This window comes from Periplaneta americana, chromosome 5 (genome assembly GCF_040183065.1).
Source record: "Periplaneta americana isolate PAMFEO1 chromosome 5, P.americana_PAMFEO1_priV1, whole genome shotgun sequence".
In the NCBI taxonomy this organism is placed as follows: Eukaryota; Metazoa; Arthropoda; class Insecta; order Blattodea; family Blattidae; genus Periplaneta; species Periplaneta americana.
This window is the reverse complement of record NC_091121.1, coordinates 61236286-61261084: the sequence shown is the minus strand read 5'-3', so window position 1 is coordinate 61261084 and position 24799 is coordinate 61236286. Positions and strand designations below refer to the sequence as shown.

Genomic DNA, 24799 nt, shown 5'->3' with positions numbered 1-24799 from the left:
ACTGTCCAACAGACCCTAGTTTACCCTATTCAAATTAATAAGATATTATAAACGTGAAAATGACATTGTAAACGTGAAAATGACGTGCATTTGGACCAGTGGCGTTCGCGGAATTTTGTCAAGGGAGGTCATTATTAAAACTGTTTACAATTTACATGATCGATATTTTAAACTTTGTGTATTGTTGCTATCATTGATTATTAGAAGAAAAATTCGTTTCGGCGCCGGGGATCGAACCCGGGTCCTTGATCCTACGTACCAAGTGGTCTAACCACTGAGCTACGCTGAAGTTTAATCCACAGCACCGGATCGAATCCCTTTCCTCTAGTGTTTTTCCCTTTGTAGCCTGACTCCAAGTTCGACATATGTTGACATAATTATATTAAGTCAACTGCCATTATGAAAGGAGTGCACTCATTTGAGTGACTTGGTGGCCAGGATTTCACAGCATTATGCATTGTTGGGCGAAGAATGTACGTAAAGATTAATTTTTGGTCCTACAGAATATATCTGTTATGGTAACAAAATGGTTATTAAAGGAGAAAAATAACCATTGTTACCATAACAGATATATTCTTTAGGACCAAACATTAATCTTTACGTAGATTCTTCGCCCAATAGTGCATAATACTGTGGAATCCCGGCCAATTGAGTGCGCTCCTAATTTGGACACATGTTTACAATAGTAGAATCTCTGGATATGTGTAATATTATAGGCTAATGCAGACTTGTTATATATATATATATATATATATATATATATATATATATATATATATATATATATGTAATGCATAACCGCCAGTTCCCTCCGTTTGGTCACTAACTATCGCGCTCGGACATTTGGATTCAATGAGAGCAGTATCTAACAAAAGTATGTGTACATCCATTTACAAAGGGGATAGAGATAACATGTTGGCAGAGAGATTTTTTTAGTATGGAGAAAAATAATTTATTGCAACACAATATAGTAGACTACTCTGAAGTCAATTTCTTAATTTTAAAAATTTGATTCATTTTAATTTTTATCACTGATTTAAAATTGTAGGGTATTTTAACAAGCAAACAGATAGAGTCTAATTAAACTAAATGCGTTTATGTACCATAGATTAACATATATTAGTAATGAATATTTACTAAATTACACATACATAAAGTGAAATTAACTATAGCCTATGATTAAGCATACCATTGTGATGTGCCTGTTCGTCGCAAACAGCGTTACCGGCAAGCACACGACTTCGTAGAAGCATGTTCTGTCTGCGAAGAATTTAAAACAAGCAGATTATTACAAACAATTATATATTTCTGTTACGCTCTGAACATACAACAGTAACAATATTGATGAATTGGAACGTACAGCAGCTTCTTATGTTTTAACTACCATTTTAAAGAGGTAGAAAGATATTTCTGGACATTTAAATATAAATGGTTCTTAAATTAATTTTCTGATATAGTTAAGCCAAGTAATCTATCTTACATAACTAAGTCCTGATTTTTAATACACGTCATTTAAGAATATGCAAATATTTTTGGTTAATAAAGTATTTAGCATGCAGTAGTTTAAACAACTACGCTAGCATAAATATTACATTTTCAATTAGATTATTGAATTATTTTATCTATAAATGTTTATTACAAAACAAATTGAAGTCCTTGACCTTTCAAACGAAATCGATGTTGTTTTTCCCCCCATAAGGTGGGCGCTCTCGATTTTGAACATAATCCCAGACACTACGGCGACCGTAGAACTGTTCTTCAGTACATTTCATAGAGTGAAGAGATCTCGCTGAAGAGAAGAGAAAAGACTGACCGGAATATGACTGATGAGCGTGCATCGAAATTTTGTTAAAGAAAATTGGAAGAACGTTGAGAAGAAAGATTTACAAAAATTTTCAGGAAACCCGAGAAAAATTATTATTAGTCTAAAATTAAACTTTGTGTAGACAAATAGGTAATAATAATAATAATAATAATAATAATAATAATAATAATAATAATAATAATACAATATTGTGTTTATGGTGACAAATAAAGAGATTTTTTCGAATTCACAAGTCGTCGTTGGAGGTAAATGACAGCTGTGAGCAGTATGTGATGAATAAATGCAAACAAGACAAAGACCTTGGTTATCGGAAGAAAATTAAAGAAGTTAAACGTGCGAATACTAAATGAGGCAGAGGAGCAAGTGGACAGCTTCAAATACTTGGGGTGTACTGTAAGCAGTAACAAGTGCTGCTGCCAGGAAGTCAAAAGGAGGATAGTAATGGCAAAGGAAGCTTTTTAATAGAAAAAGGAGTGTCTTCTGCGGACCTCTGGAGAAAGAACTTTATGTGGAATGTGGCATTGTACGGGCCAGATACATGGACATTACGACGAAGTGAAGAGAAGCGAATAGAAGCATTTGAAATGTAGATATGGAGGAGAATGGAGCGTGTGAAATGGACAGACAGAATAAGAAGTGAAGCGGTGTTGGAAAGAGTGGGTGAAGAAAAAATGATGCTGAAACTGATCAGGAAGAGGAAAAGGAATTGGTTGAGTGATTGGCTGAGAAGAAACTGCCTACTGAAGGACGCACTGGAAGGAATGGTGAAAGGGAGAAGAGTTCGGGGGAGAAGATATCAGATGTAGACGACATTAAAGTTACACTTATGAGGTAATATGTCGATAGTTAAGCATAATATGCATAATATTATTTATTTATTATTCATAAGTGTTTACTTCGTAATCAGTATTGCAGTTTAGAAGTATAATATTTCAGTTATGAGAATAAGTAGGCCAGGGGCGTATTTTGCGGACTACCGGGGCTACTGGCGGTAGCCAAGGAAATTACAAAAGAAAAAGTTTATAATATAACATAATGTAATAACTTTGTATTGCCGTATTAGTTTTACCACAGTAATTAAAATTAAAGTAATTGTTAGATTTATATGCGCTCTCTGCTCTCGAAAAGAAACAAGTTGTCAAGGCGGCATAACTGGAGAAACCGCTGCTACGAAGGGTAGCCTGTGACCGTTCCGCTCACGTCTCACGACTGCCCGTCCCCCCGCTCTCTTCTGTTTCCATCGTGCAGTGTAGACGGGTGAGTTGCCTCTCTCGTGATCGGTTTCTTGGAAGGCGCGAAGCAACAATATGCTTAGTACGCTAGCTCATTAATGTGATTGTGTTCTTGCAGTGCAGTATTTTAAATGTGTGATTTGTTCGAGTGTCTGAGAGTTATATTAATTGTGAATTATTAAGTTTTTAATTTCCCAATTAAGTGATATTGTGAAAAATATGGCAGAACAAGTTTCTGGAGAGGTTTGTGTTGAAAATGACTGTGTAATAGAAGGTTTATTAAAAGTGCCTTTTAACCGTCGTACATACAACGAGAAAGTTGAAATTGTGAAAATGGAAAGACCAACTCCTGAGTTAAATTTGTCCATGGACGTAAAAGAAAAACAGCGTGAGTACACACGCCATTTCACTTCAACATCATATGGTAAGTGGAATTGGTTGTGTGGTAGTTCTAAACTGTCTAAACTATTTTGCTGGCCATGTTTGTTATTTAGCCGCGAAACTAATGTGTGGTCAAAAGAGGGGTTTTCTAATATGAACTCCCTTCGAACGGCAGTCCTAAAACACGACAAATCAAAAGCTCATATTTATAGTAGCATGAACTTTGCAAACTTTGGGAAGACAAGAATTGATTTACAGCTAGATAAGCAAAACGTTCTACACATCAACCAACACAATGCTCTTGTGAAAAAAAATCGGGAGATTTTACTGCGTCTTATTAACGCAGTCTGCTTTCTAGGAAAACAATAATTGGCTTTTCGGGGTCATAATGAGAGTGTGGAATCAGACAATAGAGGAAATTATATTGAATATTTAAGTTCCTTAAGTGAATTTGACCATTTACTGGCCAATCATCTTGAGAGTTCAACAGTATTCCGTGGTACTTCTCCCGCAATTCAGAATGACTTAATATTTGCTATAAGTGGGGTTATGATAAAGAACATAAAATCTGAAATAGAAGAAGCACCTTTTGTGGCCAATGTTGTTGATGAAACAAGTGACTGCTCTAATCAGAGTCAATTGTCCACTGTTTTAAGATACGTCGACAGTACTGCCCATGTTCAAGAACGGTTTATAGGATTCACAAATGTCAGTTCGGGCAAAACTGCTGCTGCTTTGTTTCAGCATGTGGAAGGTGTTATAGCAGAATACAATGTCGGCAATAAGTTAATTGCACAGTCATACGATGGTGCTTCAGTTATGGCGGGAAATATTAATGGCTTAAAAACAAAAGTTCAAGAAAAGTATCTTCAAGCACTATTTGTCCATTGTTATAGCCATGTTCTCAATTTAGTTTTGCAACAAACTACTTTAACCATTGCAGAATGCCGCATTTTTTTCAAAACACTGTCGGGTTTAGCTGCATTTTTCTCATAATCTCCTAAAAGATCAGAAAAACTCAAGGAATTTATGAAAAAGAAACTCCCAAAAGTAGCACCAACTAGATGGAATTTTACATCTCGGCTTGTAAATACAGTAAAGGAATACAGAGAACAACTAACTGTTTTCTTTGAAAATATCATTTGTAATGACTCTGAAGAAAACTGGGATGACGATGTAATTGTGCAGGCTCAAGGATATTTATATTTTTTCACACAGTTTCATAATATATTTCTTCTTGAAGTCTGTGCTAGAGTGTTCGCACATACAGATGTGCTCTACAATATTCTTCAGACAAAAAGTCTAGACATAGCATACTGCTTGCAAGAGGTATCAAAGTTAAAACATACTATATCCGAGTTCAGACGTAGTGGGTTTCCGTCCATATGGAGTAATATGGAAAATGAAAATTCTTCAGACAATACAATGGAACCACCATTAAAGCGAAGAAAAGGAGATGATGAATTGAAATACAGGCAGCTGTACTACAGCATACTAGATCGTATGCACATGGAAATTACTGACAGATTTTCTGATTATGGAAAGCTTCAGTTCACACATCTTCTAGATTCTCAAAAATGTTCTGCTTATAGAGAAAACTTCCCGAATGAGGCACTAAACAAATTATTTCAGTCCTATAACAGTCACTTTGATCAAGTACGTTTGAAAAATGAATTAAGTGTAATATATTCAGCAGAAGTCTTTGATTTTTCGAACAAACCTATCCATGAAATATTATCTGCCATATATGAAAACCAGCTGAACCAAGTTATTCCTGAAGTCCTTAAATTGGCAACATTAATTGTGACAATACCAGCTACGTCAGCATCGGTAGAAAGAACATTTTCTGCGTTGAAGAGAATAAAATCCTACTGTAGATCAACTCATACACAAGAACGTTTATCCGGCTTGGCACTGATGTCCATTGAAAAGTCATTTCTACAGAAACTTCGCAAGAGGCCCAACTGTAATTTCAATGACGAAGTCATCAAAGTATTTTCGTCCCAATCACATATAATTCACATATAAATAGGTAAGGAATTTTATTATAGGGTTTTTAAAATATATTTTGTATAATAATAGGGTCAGTGGTAGCCCAGACCCTTAAACCAGTATACGTCACTGGAGTAGGCCCACATTCATTTTGATCACGCGTTCATATAGAACTCGTTCGTACACTTCTTGCTGTGTCACACGTGAACATGCAGCCATGATGGCTGGCGTGCGGGGTGGATTTCCAATAGAACTCGAGGCTGAAAGAAGTTGTACCCGCCCTTGGTCTAGGGCAGGCATTTCAAGGTCACTGCCACCAGCGAACCGCTGTGGCATGGATGGCACTGGTGGTACTGCACGGGAATAGAACCTGGTTACGTTATGTATTGTGCGGTGGATGTGTGGCTCTGAATTCCTCTTTTTACTTCCTGAATTTCTTCTATATTGATCAGATCAGGTTTTATATCAGATACGAAAATGTGTAGACTATTTTTCAAATTAATATCACTTAAATTTGTCCTTTGTTGATTTCTTAATAGTTACAGAAAAGAAAATGCCCATCAACAGTCGATCAGATATCAGTATTAGTCTATTAATTTTTGTCAGCAACCGTAGTAATTAATAGGTGTTAAATTACCAAGGTTTAAAAAATGAAACATTTACATTTTTACGAGATGCTTAATATAATTAAGTATTTATTACTGAGAAAGCTCTTTAAAACGCATTAACAAATCAATACTTTCTCGCCTACCACGTGTTCATATCATATTTATATTTTAGATCACAATCAGAGCTAGTACTTATATGTGAATATTTATTTCTTTGACCCACTGTCATTAAAATTTTATAATATATTTCCGAATAATAGTATTTGAATTGATATAAAACATATTTTTTTCTCCAAATTAGGCAATATTTACTTGTGTGGTGCATGTTTGACATATTTGAGGAAAACTCATTTATCTCTACAAATTTTAACATTTTATTTCCATGTTAATTTTATGGTGTTGAAATTCTTGTCATTTAATATTTAAAATTTACTTTACCAGAATCAGAATTTCGAAGATTTTGTTCTTTTTTTTCCATGAAATGTTCAAAGTAGACTTTGCTTTATTTTAATTATTGTAAAAAATTTTAATATCAAACTTCGTAATTTTAAATTTATGTTCTATGGCTTGTTATGTCTACGAAATAAGCTCTTCAATTTTTTGTATAATTTGATAGCATGAAAATCATTCATGATAAACAACTTTATTTGCGTTATTTGGGTCACCTTTATAAAATTCTTAGTTCATATTTTGATAAGTTCAGTCCATAATTATAATTAGCCATTTTAGCGCCTATAAATTCTAGCCTTGATCATAATGATTCTTTATACTACAGTCAGTAAAAATGTCTCCGTACAACATACCAATTTACTCTCTTTTACATGATAATGTATACATAATAAAACAAAAACGTGCTATTCCGTTTGTATAGATTATCCTTATGCACACTAACGGAATTATATACAATAATTTGAAAAATAAATAAACAAACTTGTAAATTACGTTAAATGAAATTGAAAACTAAAAACAATAAAAAACTCTCCGTACACTACAGTTTATATGCATTCAAATCACCAACCACTCTTCATTGAGTGATCAGTTGGACCTTCTTTTGTTTTTACTGCATCGCTCATGCGTTTAGGCATTGTTTGTATTAGTTTTCTTGTTTTCTCTTGCTCAGTGTTGTCCTATTCTTCTAGAATTTTTCCCTCAATTGTTGCTTGCTTCTTATCTTGTGTTTTTTCAGCCTTCGTTTCATTTCATCTCATAAATGTTCTATGGCGGTCATGTCGGGGGATTGGAGAGGAGTATGGAGCCGTTTCTTTGTATTGTGCAATAACCAGAGCTTCACATTTGAGGCAATGTGTTTAGGATCATTGTCTTGATGAAAGATAAATGTCTCACTGATGTTGAGTTTTTCAGCATTGTCGTGTAGGTTTTCCTTCAGGATGTTCAAATATTGTATTCAGTCCGATATCCCATCCACAAAAACCAAAGTTCCTAAATCTGCAGCACTCATGCACACCAAATAAAAACACTTCCTCCTCCATGTTTTACAGTAGGGCAAAAATTCTTGCTGTATAATTGTTCACTTGGCTTTCTTCATACCATTGTCCTGCCATCCGAATCACTGAAGATGATGACTGAACTCCAGAAGTCCTGCGGTTTGTTAACATGCTCCCTTGCGAAAGCCATCTCTCCTGCTTGTTGACGTTGCTCACATAGAGCTTCTTTCGGGCAACTCGGCCATGGCAACCTTCTTCTTTTATGAAATTTTGTATAGTCTGAGATACCACCTCTATCTCATAATTTTCTTTAACCATGGCCGTCAGTCTCTGTGCAATTATCTTTGGATTTTCTCTGACGGAGCTCAATACTGCCCGTCTATGGTTGGATTCCAGTTTCTTGGATCTTCCTGATCGACGTTTACTAACCAGTTAATGTGTGTTATTGTACCTTTCAAACTCATAATATACAGAAGAGGGTTTTTTTTACATTTTCTGCTATTTTTTATCGACTGTCCCTCCTTTCTCAACGTAACAATTAACTCTCTAATTGGTATTGATATTTCCATTGTAGTCCTCACGTTTTACTGCGTCTTACTTACTACAGTCACCGGCAACTCTATACTGACTCTGTAGCTTTCTGAACAACAAACACAGGTTCTCTTGTACCAGTGCTGTCCGTACGGAGACTTTGTTTACTCTCCTTTAGTTTTGAGCTGTGTTGTGTAGTGTTTACAAGAAAATGTACAGAGGTAACTGCGTTGTTTTCTGTAAATATTAACCGTAAACTGACTATATTTCACGTAAAAATAAAATTTATGTTTTTTACTATATATTTAATCAGATTTTTTCAGAAATGTTAATATGTGAGCCTGCTGTATGGAGACATTTTTTACTGACTGTATATTTATTTGCTTCTAGTATTTGAAACTTAATTTACGTACCAAAATTCTCATATAGAACAGCTTTCCCAGTCAGTATCAAAATATTTAACAGTACCTCATATTGCTGTACGAGTACAAATAGGCCTACTGAAAGCGGAATAGGTATTTCAGTTCCAGACCAAGGGGTGTAATGATGGGGTAGTAGCGAGCCACCAGTAGGTAACCTTGACATCCCTGGTCTAGGGCATGGCACTTCAGACAACACGACATATTTATAAGTTCAGTTTTTTTATTTAGGAACTTATAACTTGTGACAGAGTTTTGTCTGGCTACGTGATGCTAATGAGGTTGCCTTCTTGAAATGCAGTATGTCTTCTTCCTCGAATGTAAGAGGAGAAAGAAAGGAATTCACAAGGCCTTCAACGGATCTTTTGTTACAAAGAAAACTTAGAGACTATTATATTCAGACCTTCAAAGATGAAAAATATTCGTTCTTAGTCGACCTTCTACAATCATTTGTATCAATATCGAACATTGATGTATAAAAAAATAATTCCTTGAGGTACGGTTCTGTTGATATGGAAAATTAACAGTAATTGAGCCGTTCAGAGCAGAAGTGGTGTAAGTAAAAATGGGTGATGAGGGTTAAAGTAAACATTCTGTAAAATACAGCGCAAAGTAGCAATTAATATTCAATTTATTTAAACTATTAGTAGTCTGTGGATAGCAAGAAAGCGATATTAATTGCTACTTTGCGCTGTATTTTAGAGAATTTTTACTTTAAACCTCATTACCCAATTTTGACTTGCACCACTTTTGATCTGAACGGCTGAATTATTCATTAACGTAATAGAGATTTGTCACTTTTCCAAGAACATCTCATAAGTTATGATTTGTATTACCATGCTGCAAACAAGGAAGTATTTCCAGCATAAAAACTCAATAACTTGATTTGACTTGGCTTTTCGAGGGCGGATCCAGAACGAATCCTCGTATTTAGGCTCGCATTGACCCATTGTGCGTCCTGTACGAGTGTCTACGATGATTGTCCAAGTCCGAAAAGTGGCCTGGTGGCATTAGTAAATCCCATACTGACAGGTAGACCACCCAGCTTCAGCCCCTAATAGAGCCAGGTTCCATCCACACATAGTAACCTGATAAGCTCCAGGAGTGGAAGCCCCAAACTCTAACTATATCACATTTGAAACCTATACCACCCCAAGACTTCACTCCAGTCTTTTTATATTATTACAGATAATAGATGAAATAAGAGGGAGATGGAGAGTGTTGGTGGAATGATAGAGGGGAACAGGAGTGCCCCAACAAAAACCATCTACAACGTCTGCTTTGTCGATCACAAATTCCATCGCGACCGAGCCTGGGCCATCTGGATGGAAGACGAGCGCGTTAGCACTTGACTCACAGAGGCAGCCGAAAATTAATATTACAAATTACTGCAACTATCATATAGCTACTTTATATGTAAACCTATATATGCATTTCTGCAAAGTTAATGTAAATAATTTAGGATAACCAGATTTAAAGAAATATTGTACTATTGCAACCTGGTATGATTCGAAATTTTATCGGCGTGCGTTCATTACATGAACTTTTTTAAATGCCAGCCAGAAATTTATTATAGTCTAGTCTAGTAATTAATCGAAGAAAAAAGAAGTTCAAAATCGGAAGCAGAGATCGGAAGAATATGTCACTGCCATCTGTTAGGAACTACATAAAAACTATTATGTATCGATTTGAATGAATGAATGAACGAACGAACGAACAAACGAACGAATGATTGAAAGAGAGAGAGGGAAATGGGAGGAGAACTTTAAAGATACGCGAAAACACGTTCTCGCAAGGGAGTTGGGGCTGTGAAAAACTGAATATGTCAGCTCCAAGCCTGTTGGCCACTTGTCTCACTTCGGTTATCGCTGCTCCACTGAAGGAGCTCTATAAAATTTTGAAGCGGGAAGCCGAAAATGGACGCAACTTATTAGCTGGGTCATTCCATGCAATATATATATATATGTTTTTGAACCATGATGTCTCAAAAGTTAAAAATATTGTAGTAGGTTATTTTGTATGTTCTAAATATGAATTTCAAGCAATACTATATTTATATCTTTCATAGTTTGGCAGCAATCAGAATTTAAAATATTGGTTTAACAAAGAACACGGTTTCATTCATTGAAATTTTTCTTACTATGTAAAGGATGATAGAAAAATGATTTCAATGCAATTCGAAAAAGGAGAGCCTTGTGTATAAATGTCCTTGAAATGAAAAAAATATATACCTATATATTTTTTAATAATTACTCACCGTAAAATAATTATAAATATATAAAACACAAAATGGAATTCATTTTTACAGACGAAAAAACACGTGTTTAATTCTTAAGGGTATATTGATTCCACTGTGAAAATTTCAGAATGTTAATTTAAATATCATGTCATTTTTTAATAAAAATAACTCACCAAAACAAAGGAGCTCAGCAGATAGGCTTTCCCGTCATACAGAATGTTGCGCGATCAAGGTCAGGGAGACGGACTTTTGAGATTACTCATCGTTACGAAGTCTCGCGAACGCTGCAACCGCCACACATAGTAAGCGATTTTCAACCATCGGAACAAAAATTAATAATTTTATTAATTTAGTTATTCACAGGCTTTTTAGATAAAGTCATAAAACTTGGGAGATGGATTAGGAAAAAGATTTTCTTTAACACAAATGAAATTCGCATGAATTTAATTTGTTGCATTCGAATATACAACTATTTCTTTCATTCAATGAGGTGTTTTTATGAGCATGCCTTAATATTATTCGGATTAGTCTTTAAGGTATTGAAATATGGTTATTCAGGTTTACAATGGCGTCTGTTTAGTTTCGATGACACTTCATATAAGGTGTCTAGAATATTTTAAATGATGGATAACATGTAACTGCCACCCATTTTTCAGTCATCCGTATGACTAAAATATTAATGATATGGCGGTTATAGTTGGCAGTTTAATTTATTTTCATAATATCATTATTATATTAAAAGCCCCAAAAAAAATTCATGACATTGCTGGCATATTCTTAAAATTTTCTATGGAATGACCCAGCTACAACATACGGGGAGGGAGTGAGCAGCATAACGAGCTGACTGCAGGGTCGGAAGAAGAAACGTAAGTTTGCACATTGAAAGTCACTTGTTACTTTCGCGGTGCAAGTGGATTCGAGTGCACAAGACGAACCACTGGTTCATATCTGCCATCAACTACTCTGATACTTTTATTCAATTTTGAAAAAGAATCGTCACACGCGATAAAAAGTGGATATTTTCATGTCATCCAGACAAAAGATGCCTGGGGGTATCTCGTACCGGAAAATATACGTGGTTCGATAAATTTTTAATAATTCATATACATAGGTTGGTGTGATACGACTATTTAAAAAACAACAAATAATGCTCATGCTTGTCAGCATATTTTTTCATTAATAATCTTTCTCGTATGTAATCGTGAAAACTTTGTAACTAATTCAACAGTTCATATTATAAATACTCGTACAAAAACGACTTTCATACTCCATCGGCAAGTCTATCGTGTTATCAAAATGGAGTGCGTTATATGGCAGTAAGCATATTTAATAGCTTCCCTATGGATATAGAAAATCATACTCAAAACATAAGATTATTTAGGATCAAATTAAAGAAGTACGTTATTTCTCACGCCTTCTATTCTGTGGGTGAATTCATGCCATTCAACAACGGTTCATGAATATTTCTGTTGTGTATTAAGTATTGATACTAAGCCTTTGTATTGTAGGCTACTAGTAGACTAAATTGTAAAACTTTTCTATATATATTTCAACTAGACTGTGACTATAATTAAGACTTTATAGTACTATTAAGATTTTTTGACGTGTTACATATTCTAGCTGTGAAGCGATGTACGAATACCATGAAATGTAAATAAATAGAATACAATATGTAACTAATCGGCGATGTATATAATGAAAGGGGGAAGAAACTGGTCACCCTGCCCAATTATCTCCTGACCTAGTTGCCTCATAAGTGATGCCTTGTTGGTATCACTTATGAGGTTCAGACAGTTGACTGAACAACAACAGTGGCAGGAGACTAAGTATTTCGATCGTGATAATTAGGACGTACGGACACAGCCTTGAATCATTCTGTAAAATTGTACAATATTATACTGCACTCGGTGTATATTCAGTTCGCTTTTATATTTTGAAATTCACAACATTTCATACAGAAAATACGGAGACAAACAATTCGTAGCTTCTTAAAACTATATGGTAATGTTTTGTGACGTAAGAATAACATTAAAAAGAAGCCTTCATAATGTTTCCATGCGGTTGGCATTGAAGTACTACGGTTGCTCCTGCATTCTAAGAAATTCTATTTTGAAGTATTTTTCCCCCAACAAGAATCTATAGGAATGTTCTTTATTGAAGAACTACAAGGCAGAAAAGAGCCCGCATACGTATATACAGTACGGACGTCAATAACTGCTTAAACAAGGTAAATCACGTTCCAGCCACAAAATGTGACAGAAGAGATTCATATTTCGTTATAAGCATTTAACCTAAGTACAGTAAATAATACGTATATTACGATACAAGGTTGGGAAGTACTTTTTACAAAATCAAGGAAAAGTTTGAAAAACGAGCAGAGCGAGTTTTTTAATTACCAATATTTTGTAATACATTTCGTAAACGTGTACTGTACAACATTTTTTCATGATCATACTTTTAAAATTGCAAATTCAATTTATTTCGCTTTGAAAATTTAGAGCAATATTATTTCAAATCCTTCTTAAAAATATATTGTAATGGTAACTAAGCAAAAATAAGTGCACTGTAATGGGTCTATTTCAGTATAGTTTTATGATATGAAGAATGGTTTCCCTAGCAACAAGTTTCTATGTGAGAATTCTAACTTTCAAGACCTAACAACAATAGTTGTAAATACAACAAAAACACTTCATTTATACGTTTTTACGGGGATCTGAAGAAGAAAAAAAACGTATAGAGTCGTTCAGGGAGATCTCGACACTTTTAAGAAAAGTAGCTATTGCGAGCACTGTTCATAGTGGAAAAAATTTGAACTACATCAGATCTGTGTTGTCTGTGTTTGTAATATCTGTGAAAGTGAATCTCGTGACTCCAACTTGTGTTTTACGTTCACGGAAGGCAATAAAAACGGTACATGTGAGTTACACTTTTCTTTTCGGTCATGATATATAATATACCATCTTTAGCTTATTGTACTTTAACTGGATATGCGCGATATTAGTAGATGCACAAATTATTGTACTGTATATACATTTTACAGGTTAGTAAAGGCGCCACTCTACACCGTCCTCTCATTTCATCTGTCATATACTGGAATGAAGTTTTCCGATGAGGAACTCCGGTCCCTAGAGACTTATCAGCATTGAGGCAGGATTACCCACTTGTTAGCATCGGATTCACGAATACCACTCAGACCACCTTCACTTTGTCGGACTTTGACAATCATTGCACATAAAACGTACAAAATGAGTCTAAATGCAAGATTCCGGCCCTTGAAATGCTAAAGCAAGCCACATTAACCCCAATATCACAACCACGTCTATGGCTATAGTGCTAGCGCGCTGGTCTTACATCCAGCAGCCCGTGTTCGATTCATGCCAGGTCGTGATGAAATATGTAGTGGACAAAGCAGATGTTGCAGAGAGAAAAATAGGCTGAAGTGAAGCCTTGGGAGTAGTACGGATTTTCGATGCTTCTATAGGAAGGGCTTAAGGCTCCCGACTCCTGGGTCTTATTAGGCTATTCGTATGCGGATGGGACCTATCGTTATCAGGATGGCCCATCTATTAGCGTTGGATAATCAGGAATGGCTTGGATGTCCTTGCAGCTTATCAGGCTACTCGTCCGCGAAATAGAACCTATCTCTATCAGGGACTGAGGCAGGATGGCCAACCTGTCAGTGTCAGCTGGCCAGAAAGGGCTTGGGCTCCGAGTCACTGCAGTTTATCAAGCAAGTTGTCCGCGAAATGGGACGTGGCTCTAACAAGGGATGAGACAGGATGGCCAACCTGTCAGCGTCGGATTCACAAATACCACTTAGGCCATCTGTCGGACTGGGACAATTATATATATATATATATATATATATATATATATATATATATATATATATATATATATATAGAGGCATAATGGGCCAAAATGTGCCCAAGTGTACGGACCCGTCCTGGATCAAGCCCTCGTAAAGACAAATCAAATTCTTTATTATTGAGAGAGTAAATGTGGCGCTAGGTTTGATTGATTGATTGATTTCACCAAGCCTGGATCTGCAATGGAGCCTTGCACTAGGCTTTTTAGGCCTATTGTACGCCCTAATGTGATGGTTGTCTAAGTCCGACGGATGGCTCGATGACATTCGTGAATCCGACGCTGATAGGCGCACCATCATTTCTAGCCCCTGCAGATGAGGTCTCATTTGCTACTGACGAGCCGAAATTCAGAGGATCAGGGCATCAGTGTGCTTCTTATACTACATTCATTCGGATAAATGTTCCTTCTCTGTATTTAAAGAATAGATAAAGTATAAAATCTTCGTCTTCTCACCGCGCACGTAACTAAAATATTATTAACAGTGAAACTTACCCCAAGCCGGTTGCCACGAGATCGTCGTCTGCAAACCAAGACCATCGGGTCGTAAAGTCGTGTCCACAGATTTGACGTCACTTACTGGGCCTGGAGTGAATGTATCTGCAACAGTTGTAAGAATAGTTACTTGTATAAAAATTATTTGGTGTATAGGGGTAAACCGAATAAATATATTACCCATTACAAGCGAGGATCACGAAATTAGACACCGAAAAGGACGATAAGGATCAACACCAGAACCTCTTTTAAAAGGGAAGTAAAGCTAAGATTCAGAGTTTCAGATTTATTCCACGTAAAATACCTGAATAAGAAGACTTCTGGCAAAATTCACCCGTTATTTCTCATCCATTAATTTTCTTTGCGGACATATATTTCTCCAACTCACATATTCTGAGAATATAGGATCCTCTGATGGTTGTAATAGGAGTCACTGTAGTAGAATAGTGAGCAAAATACTCCACTAAGTTGCCTTATTGCTGAATAGTTCACTTTCAATTGTGTTGTAATTTTTTTTTCTAACTAGATTCGGAATTTTTGCTAATTTTCTGGACTGCACTGCAGAATTTATATAATTCTCTACGGATTTTGGCTTATAAACATATCAATTTTTTTCTATGAAACAGTTATGTATTTTATACTACATTAATGATAATGATTATGATGGTGATAGCAATAATAATAATAATAATTATTATTATTATTTATTTTAGTTGGCAGATTTAAGGCTGTAAGGCCTTCTCTTCCACTCAGCCAGAAAAAGTATACGTACATATGAATGAACTTACAAGCTACAAGGAACACAACAATTTGATTTAGATAAAAGTTACGTGTATACAAGAGTTACTTGTGAATTAAACAGTAAAATACTGTGAACTATTAATTAAACAATGAAATAAGAGCTGTGTAGGAGAATTAAACTAACATACATAGAATGTTAATAAATTTCAAATAATGTTAGATAATAGGAAGAGATCATTCTGAGACAATTGTGGAAATACAGCGCTATCAGGATGCATGTCTAAAGAAAGAAGTTACAATGTAGTCAGTGACCTTTAAAGTCAGTATAATTAGAGTGAATTGCTAAGAAGGTTATCCTTTAAGCTATTTTTTAAAAAATGTTTATTATCTTGGAGCTCCTAATACTGTGTGACAAAGAATTCCATTGTCGCGAGAGGTGGAGATTGTAAAAGAAGGGAAATAAGATGGTGTTCTATGAAGAGGTATACTTAGCGTGCCACAGATAAGTGATATGGTATTTAGGCCTACGTCGTGGTTAGAGTATAGATAAGAGAAACGAGATGAAAGTTAATGTGGTGTTGAAGTGTACAGAATTCGAAAGAGTAAACACAAAGAGTATGAAGTTCTACGTTCTTTCAGTCGGAGCCACGAAAGACTTGCGAAGGACGGTGATATATGATCATATCGCCGGATGTTATAACTTGTCTGACAGTTCAGAACTTAGGTCACTTAATGAACGTCACAATAATCGAAGTAAGTGCTACATTACTAGGGTTTAGACTAGGGTAAATTTTAGTTATGACCTCCATGTAAATACAAAATATGTACTTCTTCGGATGGTATAAAGGGCATACGCCAGTCTCTTCCATAACTATATAGAGCGTCAGATTTCCTGCCCATCATAATGATATTGGTCCTCATTCCAATCTTTGCTTTTTCTCTACTGAAAATGTGCAATTTATGACTTATGCCATTTCTACCGCGCACCATAGAAATATTCCTCCTCGTTGTAAAACATCTTCAATACGTACTCGAAAGAATTATCCAGTCGTTAGAAAATGAGACATTTTAATATGCTGATAATTACCACAGTTAGGATTTCTTACCATTGAGAGTGGAGATCCAGTCGCTCGTTGCAGCTCTGCCCAGTTGACCCTCTGGGCTGAAGGCGCGCACTCGAAACTGATACTCCACGTCGCTCATCAAGCCATGCACGGTTGTGAGTCTTCTCCGTGTCTGAAAACCAATCCTTCATTTTCTCAAACTACACATACTGAAAAGAAACTCGTTTAAGCTGTTACAGCAAACAGAAAATTGATTCATCATCTTTCTGGTCTAAATGTGCTGAGTGCCTGTAGGCATACTACTGATACTGCTTAGTAATGCTAATAATACTACCAGGGTGGTCCCGAAAGCAACGCCTCGTATTTATTTTCATAGAAACTACATAGATCATGATAACACAGTTAAATAGAGGAAGGTTTCAGCTACGTACAGTTATTTCTTCACATAGTCATCACCGTTCGTTATACACTTTTGCCAGCGATGAATAAGAGCCTGCATGCCTCGCTCGTATAAATCTGAACCAGTAGAGGCAAGCCACTTTCTTACAGCTGCGATGACAATATCTTTGTCTGGAAAATGTCCACTTAGTCCATCCTTCATAGGCTCACAGAAATGGGAGTCTAAAGGCTATAAATCCAGACTAAACAGTGAATGTGGTAAGACAATCCAGCCAAATTTTGCAACGTGCTCGATATTCGCGAAACTTGTATGAGATTGGCGTTATCGTGTTGCAAGCGAAACGTTTTCTTCTCTGGCCTGACTGGGGAATTCGGGCTTTGAACTTAGCCAGCGTCTTCTTGTCTTGAATTGGCAATTTATCTAGGCTCCAGGACATCCAAAAGAATCACATCTCGCCTATCCCAAAAGACTGTCATTTTCACCACTGTTGAAACGCACTACCCATCACCTCACTGTGCTCGCATCCACTGTATGGTCTCCGTACACCTTCAGCAATCGTCGATGTATGTCAATAGGTCCAATTTGTTCGGCAGTGGGGATTTAAAAAACACATCTGTGTTTCTTATGCACCTCTATGTCAGAACCATTTTGGTAGATTGCCCTGCTGCCACTATCTGTTGCACGATAACCAAACTAACATGACATTAGCGTGAAGGTTCAACCTTTACTACAATACCACTAAGATCCGGCTCAGACGTTACAGGTTAACACAAAAAAATTGGAGGCATTACTTTCGGACGAACTACCACTAATAATATTACTACTAGGCTACTGATAACAGTACTACTACTACTACTACTGCTACTACTACTACTACTACTACTTCTACTACTACTACTACTACTACTACTACTACTACTACTACTGAAACTATTACTGGTTTGAGTGGTAGGTACAGAATAGCTGTTTATCAGGCGTACATGGAGCATCCCTAGGAATTTCAGCACAAGTAGCCTTTTTCTGCACTCTTGATAGAATAAGTTGCTTGCCCACTTTGTTGCCAGGCTATGCCGATTCTACGTATTCATCTTCAGCCATCAAATCCGTACAACATAGTCTATATCTGGCAGTGGTCTGCCGTACTTCACGCCGCGTCTTTGGCTCAGTCGCTGGCGCTCTGGTCTTCAATCTAGGCTTCCCGGATTCGATCTCCGACCGGATCGTGATAGAATTTGTGGTGAACAAAGCAGATGTTACAGAGGCTATTCTCGAGGTACTCCTGTTTCCTTCTTTCATTCCACAACATTCTCCACCTTCGCCTCGTTTAATCTATCGTTTGCAATAATTACAAACAGGTTAGGGGAAAGTCTTGGGGGTTCCATGCTGATATAGGTAGATATATTTTGATGTACCGAAGTACATATGATATTTCCATGCAGATATTCTGCGTCATCATATGACTCATTCGAGTGCACCTCAACACATGTATGGACTTCGGTCCTGCGTTCATAGACATCTATGACGTAGTGCAGAGGGCGGCCACTAGAGGGAACCCAAGAGATGGAGCTTAATCTGAGACGATTCTAACCGGCGTCGGGGTTGTATCCGGCGTGGCTTAGTGGATAAAGCATCAGCACGTAGAGCTGAAAACCCGGGTTCAAATCCCGGCGCCGGAGAGAATTTTTCTCCGTTCCATCACTCTTTCATCATATGATATAGGTAGAGCTTTGGCCTTACCAGATACTCGTCCGAGGATGGAACCTGGTTCTGTCAGAGCCGATTAAGGTTGGCCCACCTTTCAGCATCGGATTCACGAATGACAACTAGGCCATTTATCTGATTTGAAAAATCATCGCATGGCACGGTACACAGCTCACAATGACTGAACTACGCCTAAGTGCAAAGTTCCGTCCCGGGTCCGGAATTCGAAGAGCCAAGCAAAGCTGTATCTCATCTCTCCACATAAGTCGTCATGTCTTTTTCGCGAAAGACAAGGAGAACTTGCGGGGGAAGGGAGCTCCGGTGCCACTTATGCAGATCTATGATTGTTTTTTTAAATTGGTTATTTTCTACTCTTTATCAACTGTCCTAGTCATCTAGCATCTGAGAGAGATGAAGGTGATAATGCCAGCGAAATGAGTCCAGGGTCCAGCGCCGAAAGCTACCCAGCATTTGCTCTCAATGGGTTGAGGGAAAACCCCAGAAAAACCTCAAGCAGGTAACTTGTCCCAACCAGGATTTCAACTCGGGTCCTCTGTTTTAACGGTCAGGCATACATGGTTTGTACTTTTGTACGTGACCTTGAGCCGCCAGTTCGAAATGCATAGATAATAGTACTAATCGTGTTACTACTGCTATTACTGCTAATGGTACTACTCACACAGTTACTACTGCAGTATTTTGACTACTAATTTTACTATTACTATAATTACTACTAATGCTACTATTGTCACTACCAATACTACTGCGACTACCATTATTAGTGTTCCTATGACTCACTAATAATGTTACTGTAACTGTCACTACTAATTCTACAACTATCACTGTTAATGTTACTATCACTACCACTACAAATGTTATTTATTCTAATATTGCTACTAATGGTAACATTATCTTCTAATGCTATTACTACAAATTACTACCTAGGCCTAGGGCACACTGTGGATTAAATAATTGCATGCTTATGATTATGAAAGTGCCTTAGAGAAGTTGCTTACAAATTTTCGTCACTGCGCATTAGGAACAAAATAGTTGCTATTCACCTGGAATCAAACAGGATTTCATGGAAGAAACATACATTTTAATCCTATAGATTCAAAACCCCCTAAATACCATTTTGTTCATAATTGAGTTATGCCCACGTATTGCTTGCTAAGAATGAATTCTAAGGATTTATATAGTTTTAATTAAAAAAGCCACTGAATTTAAATCGAAATGTTTGTTAAAAGTTGCTGTTATGTTGAAAATTACCTCTATTTCCCATCAGTTACTGTCAAAATTATTCAATTTGTGAAAGTGGATATAGGAGATTTTGAATCTCTAGGATTCATTTGTGCTCTCATTTTAAGAAAACACAAAAACGGTTTGGATCCATTCGACCGTAAGTCAGAGTCTACCAAATTGACATGTTTGTAAAATGCTTGATGTCTGGAAGAAACAGAGAACATTTTTCAACTATTTTAGGATAAGGATAGAAGGCTGTAATAACTTTTGTGCGAGATCGTGCGTATTTGCCTGGTTTTCGCACAAAACCAATCCGCGGAAAGTCTAAAATTCCACATTCAGTATTCCCAACCTAACACACATAACAATTTCCCTCTTCTTACCGCTTAAGTGACATATTGATTTTACTGTTTTAGGCTTTTAACATATTATTTTTAGAGACGTTCAATACAGTAATAATTATAAATTAGAAACTTACCACTGCAATTTCACCTAAATTGCACTGTTAATTATTGTTTTTAAATATTTGCAAAAATTAAGTAAACTCTACAACTCCACTAAAGTTACTGCATTCGTGATGCAAGTAACATTAAGGAAGCCGTGGAAAAATCAACAAGATTCCAGACTCATCATAGACTGGGGGGGAAAAAAAAGACAGACGTATATCACGGCCTGCTGGAGTATAGTAAACACAGAAAACATTTTAAAGCAACAATGTTGAAGATAGATATTTTTGTTTTGCAAATTTGCCGTCATTGAACAAAAACCATGATGGAGATTTCATTGCAACTAATTATAAATTCCTCTTTCAGGTATGTAATAAACGATCTTCGCACAAAATAATGTACGATACACGAACGGTATGGTTTCTTTCAACTCTCGGAAATTAAAAAAGTTCAATTACATTTCGCTTTTTCAAACTTTTCCTCGAACATGAAAACTTCAACATACCGCTCTTGTAACGCATATTACTATTATTGATTACCGGACCTCTATTTTCATATTAGAATATTTAATTGTCAATGAGGCTGCACAAGCAGTGTAAAGACTGACTGTGATACTAACCTAAGAAATAGAAAATTCAACTCAATAAACTATTGCATTATTAAGCAAGTCATATAATGTAGATAAAAATTTGAACATTTTACGATTTTTTATGGATTTAAAAGCAAAGGAACCTCACGTTATAGAATAATTGAATCAACTTTTGCAAAAATGACACATGTTACAAATTTAATGTTTTGAAATATTCATGAAAAACATAATAGCAGGTAGGAAACTTAAAACTGGAACGTGATATTCTTGTTGCATGAAGTTAGCTACAAATGTGACTGATATATATTATAATTTACTCATATTGTTATTCCATTGACCATCCATTAAGTTACAGTTTCCATGAAAAAAACCGACTTTGAAAAAAATGTAACATATGCCCTTTTTGCAAAAGTCGGTTTAATTATATTATTGAAGGATGTTATCCTGCAAATTTTAACGATATCATAGAAGAAATGGGCAAAAAAAAATATTCTTTCCATACTGTTTCAAAATAAGAGTCACAATTTATAACACACGTACATCAACAAACAAATAAAATAATTTGAAAATATAGGCTAGTCTGCACATTTAGCAACATTATTACAAAATTGGCTCAAGTAACGTCTTTCCACTGTGCTTGTATCCCAGGCGTTGAAACTGAATTGTAGACGCTGATTGATGATCTGAAGTCAAAGATGGAAAGTAACATTGTGAGATGAAATTTACCGTATTGTAACAGTAGGAGAGTGCACCGCTGTGGAGTAAAGGCTGGTTCACAATAAACCGGGAACGGAAACGACAGTGAGAACAAGAACGGAAATATTGTTAAAATAAATGTATTTAAATGTGAGCATTCACAATTAACGAGAAGCTTGCCGGAACTCGGGAACGGAAACGTGAAAGTTAATTGTGGATGCTCACATTTAAATACATTTATTTTAACAATATTTCCGTTCTAGTTCTCGTTGTCGTTTCCGTTCCCGGTTTATTGTGGACCAGCCTTAACGGTTAGCATGCCTGACCGTGAAACGAGAGGACCTGGGTTCAAATCTTGGTCAGGGACAAGTTACGTCGTTGTGGTTTTTCCGGGGTTTCCCCTCAACCCATTAACAGCAAATGTTGGGTAACTTTTGGCGCTGGACCCTGGACTCATTTCGCCGGCATTATCACCTTCATATCATTCAGACGTTAGATAACCACAGCAGTTGATAAAGGGTTATAAAATAACACCCATGCGATAGATATGGAAGATAGTTTGAGTTTGTATAATTACTGATATTCCAATAAGTTTCATTATTTTCATAATTTCCATGCCTACAGTCATCTTTTTTCAGTAAAGAGTCTTCAAGGAATTTAGTAATTACTTTTTCTCGGAAATTCGGAGTGGATGTAGATCTTTGTGGTCTCTTTGTTACCTCACTTTCCTTTCAATTTTCTTGTAGTTATCATTATCAATACTCGGAGCTGAAGACTACTAGACGTTTCTCTCATTTTTTACAAAATAACGCAGAAATAATTGCTCCAAATGCTTTTATTCACGTTTCTTTTTTCCTTGAAATTCTGACGATTTATTTTTTTTTTTTTTTGTCCATCGAATCCTCTTCTGAAATATCCTCTCAAATTTTTCCACTCAACTTGAAGGTCTTCAATTATAAATAGGCTACTATATGATGTATTTTAAGTGCATTTATCCTAATTACAATTATTTTAAATGTCATATTAATTTAAATTCTTACATTCACTTGCGGATGTTGAGCAACAGATAGTATCTTATTTTTCCTATACTACGATTAACTTGTTGAAACTGCAACTATATAGGAAATAGTCAGAGACACTTGCAATGCAATTTGAGAGTATCTGTCTTATACTTGTCACCAAACGAAATTGATTCTTGAATAAAAATATTAAATTAACAGAAATAGTTTCCTAATTGCATAAGCACTATAGAGAGGAAACATTTTAAAATGACTATTACAGTTTTACTACGTTATACTACTTTTGACCAATAAAACGGTACGAAAGGATGTCTTTCAACCAATCATGACTGCTTATTGCACAATTTTATCATTTCCCTAGCATTTATTCGTTTTTATTACTACTCTAGCATTTGTTTCTTTGTTTGCCAACATTTCAAACTGCAAATTCTTTACGATATTATAAAACATGCTTTGCATAGATAGTCGACTGAAAATGGCAGCTCCGTTCAAACATTTTGAGGAAGGTAACATTATTGAAATAGAATTTTAGTAAGTCAATTAATATCTATTTTATTGTATTAGAGTACTTTTTTCCTTCTAATCTTTATATATTTTGTTCTGTTTTTGTCACCTTTCTACCATTTGTTTCTTTGTTTGCCAACATTTCAAATTGGAAATTCTTTACGATACTATAAAACATGATTTGCGATCGTCATTTGTTTACAGCATTGACAGTCAACTGAAAATGGCTGCTCCGTTCAAACGTTTTGGTGAAGCTAACATTAGTGAAATAGAATTTCAGTAAGTCAATTAATATTTTATTGTATTAGAGTACTTTTATTTCTTCTAATCTTTATATACTTTGTTCTAATCGTGTGATAGTCAATTAAACCCCACTCGAGTTTTGATTTTCTCTAGATAAATCAAAACCTCTAGTGAGATTACTGTTGAAAAATGCGACTACAAGTGGTTTTTAATTCCTTAATTACATATATTATTTCTAGACTAAACTAGGCCTAATGATTAGTGACGTAGCGTGTGCGGGTCAACAGGGGAAGTTGTGCCGGGTGCAAAATTGTTAGGGTGTAAAATTTCAAAAGAAAATAAAGTAGTAATGAATAAATAAATAAATAAATAAATAAGTAAATAAATAAATAAATAAATAATTTTCTGAAAGTTAATAAAAATATATCTATAGCAAAGTCCGCTGCTTTGGCTATATGTGGATAGCGTATGCGCTTTCCGTGGTTCGATTCCTGGCGTAGGCAATGGAAGATATTTATCTTCGTCCAGAGAATTGGATATATGTCTCTTGTCATGAGTTATCCTGTGTTGTTTCAGTAGTGGCTCTGTTCCGTGCTGATCACCACGACCACAGAGGCTCGTAATGTGCTCCTCTCTAGGGTTAATAAAACGATTATATCCTCCTCTACACTACACGAAATTGTAAGTCGATAATACAAGAAGGAAGTAAAAATGATAAAGAAAACTACAGCAAAACGTTACAGAAATAAACAATACGGAATATTTTTCTCACTACGGGAGTCGAATTATGGTTTATTTACGATAATTCCAGACGTTTGAGCGATGAAAAGAGAAATTATCTCAATTGCTGCATATCCAGGCAAGTGGATAGGTCGTGGAGGACCAATTAGTTGACCGTCCATTTCACTTCAGTCTCCAGGACTTCAACCTTTGTGCTTGTCTGAAACTCCTTGTGTGTATCAGCAATGTTCTGAACAGAATGTAATTGTAGTTGAGCTGAAGGGGACTGCAATGGTATTCAAGATTAATTGATAGAGTTCAGTGTTGTTACAAAATCTGAGACAACGAGTTAAGGGACGAATTTTGAAACTTTATTATGAAAATTATGTTACGATGTGTG

At 35.9% G+C, this 24799-nt stretch overlaps 1 protein-coding gene across 1 annotated transcript in view; it reads right to left on the bottom strand.

Moving 5' to 3' along the window:
• Nucleotides 1-24799, bottom strand: part of LOC138700418 (tyrosine-protein kinase receptor torso-like) — a 154473-nt gene that overhangs the window by 57924 nt on the left and 71750 nt on the right. Inside the window, exons 6-8 of the mRNA XM_069827036.1 lie at nucleotides 16882-17011; nucleotides 15035-15139; nucleotides 1190-1260 (exon numbers count right to left, since the gene is read on the bottom strand). Of these exons, the coding sequence (XP_069683137.1) occupies nucleotides 1190-1260; nucleotides 15035-15139; nucleotides 16882-17011 (306 nt within the window). The remainder of the gene's footprint in view (nucleotides 1-1189; nucleotides 1261-15034; nucleotides 15140-16881; nucleotides 17012-24799) is intronic.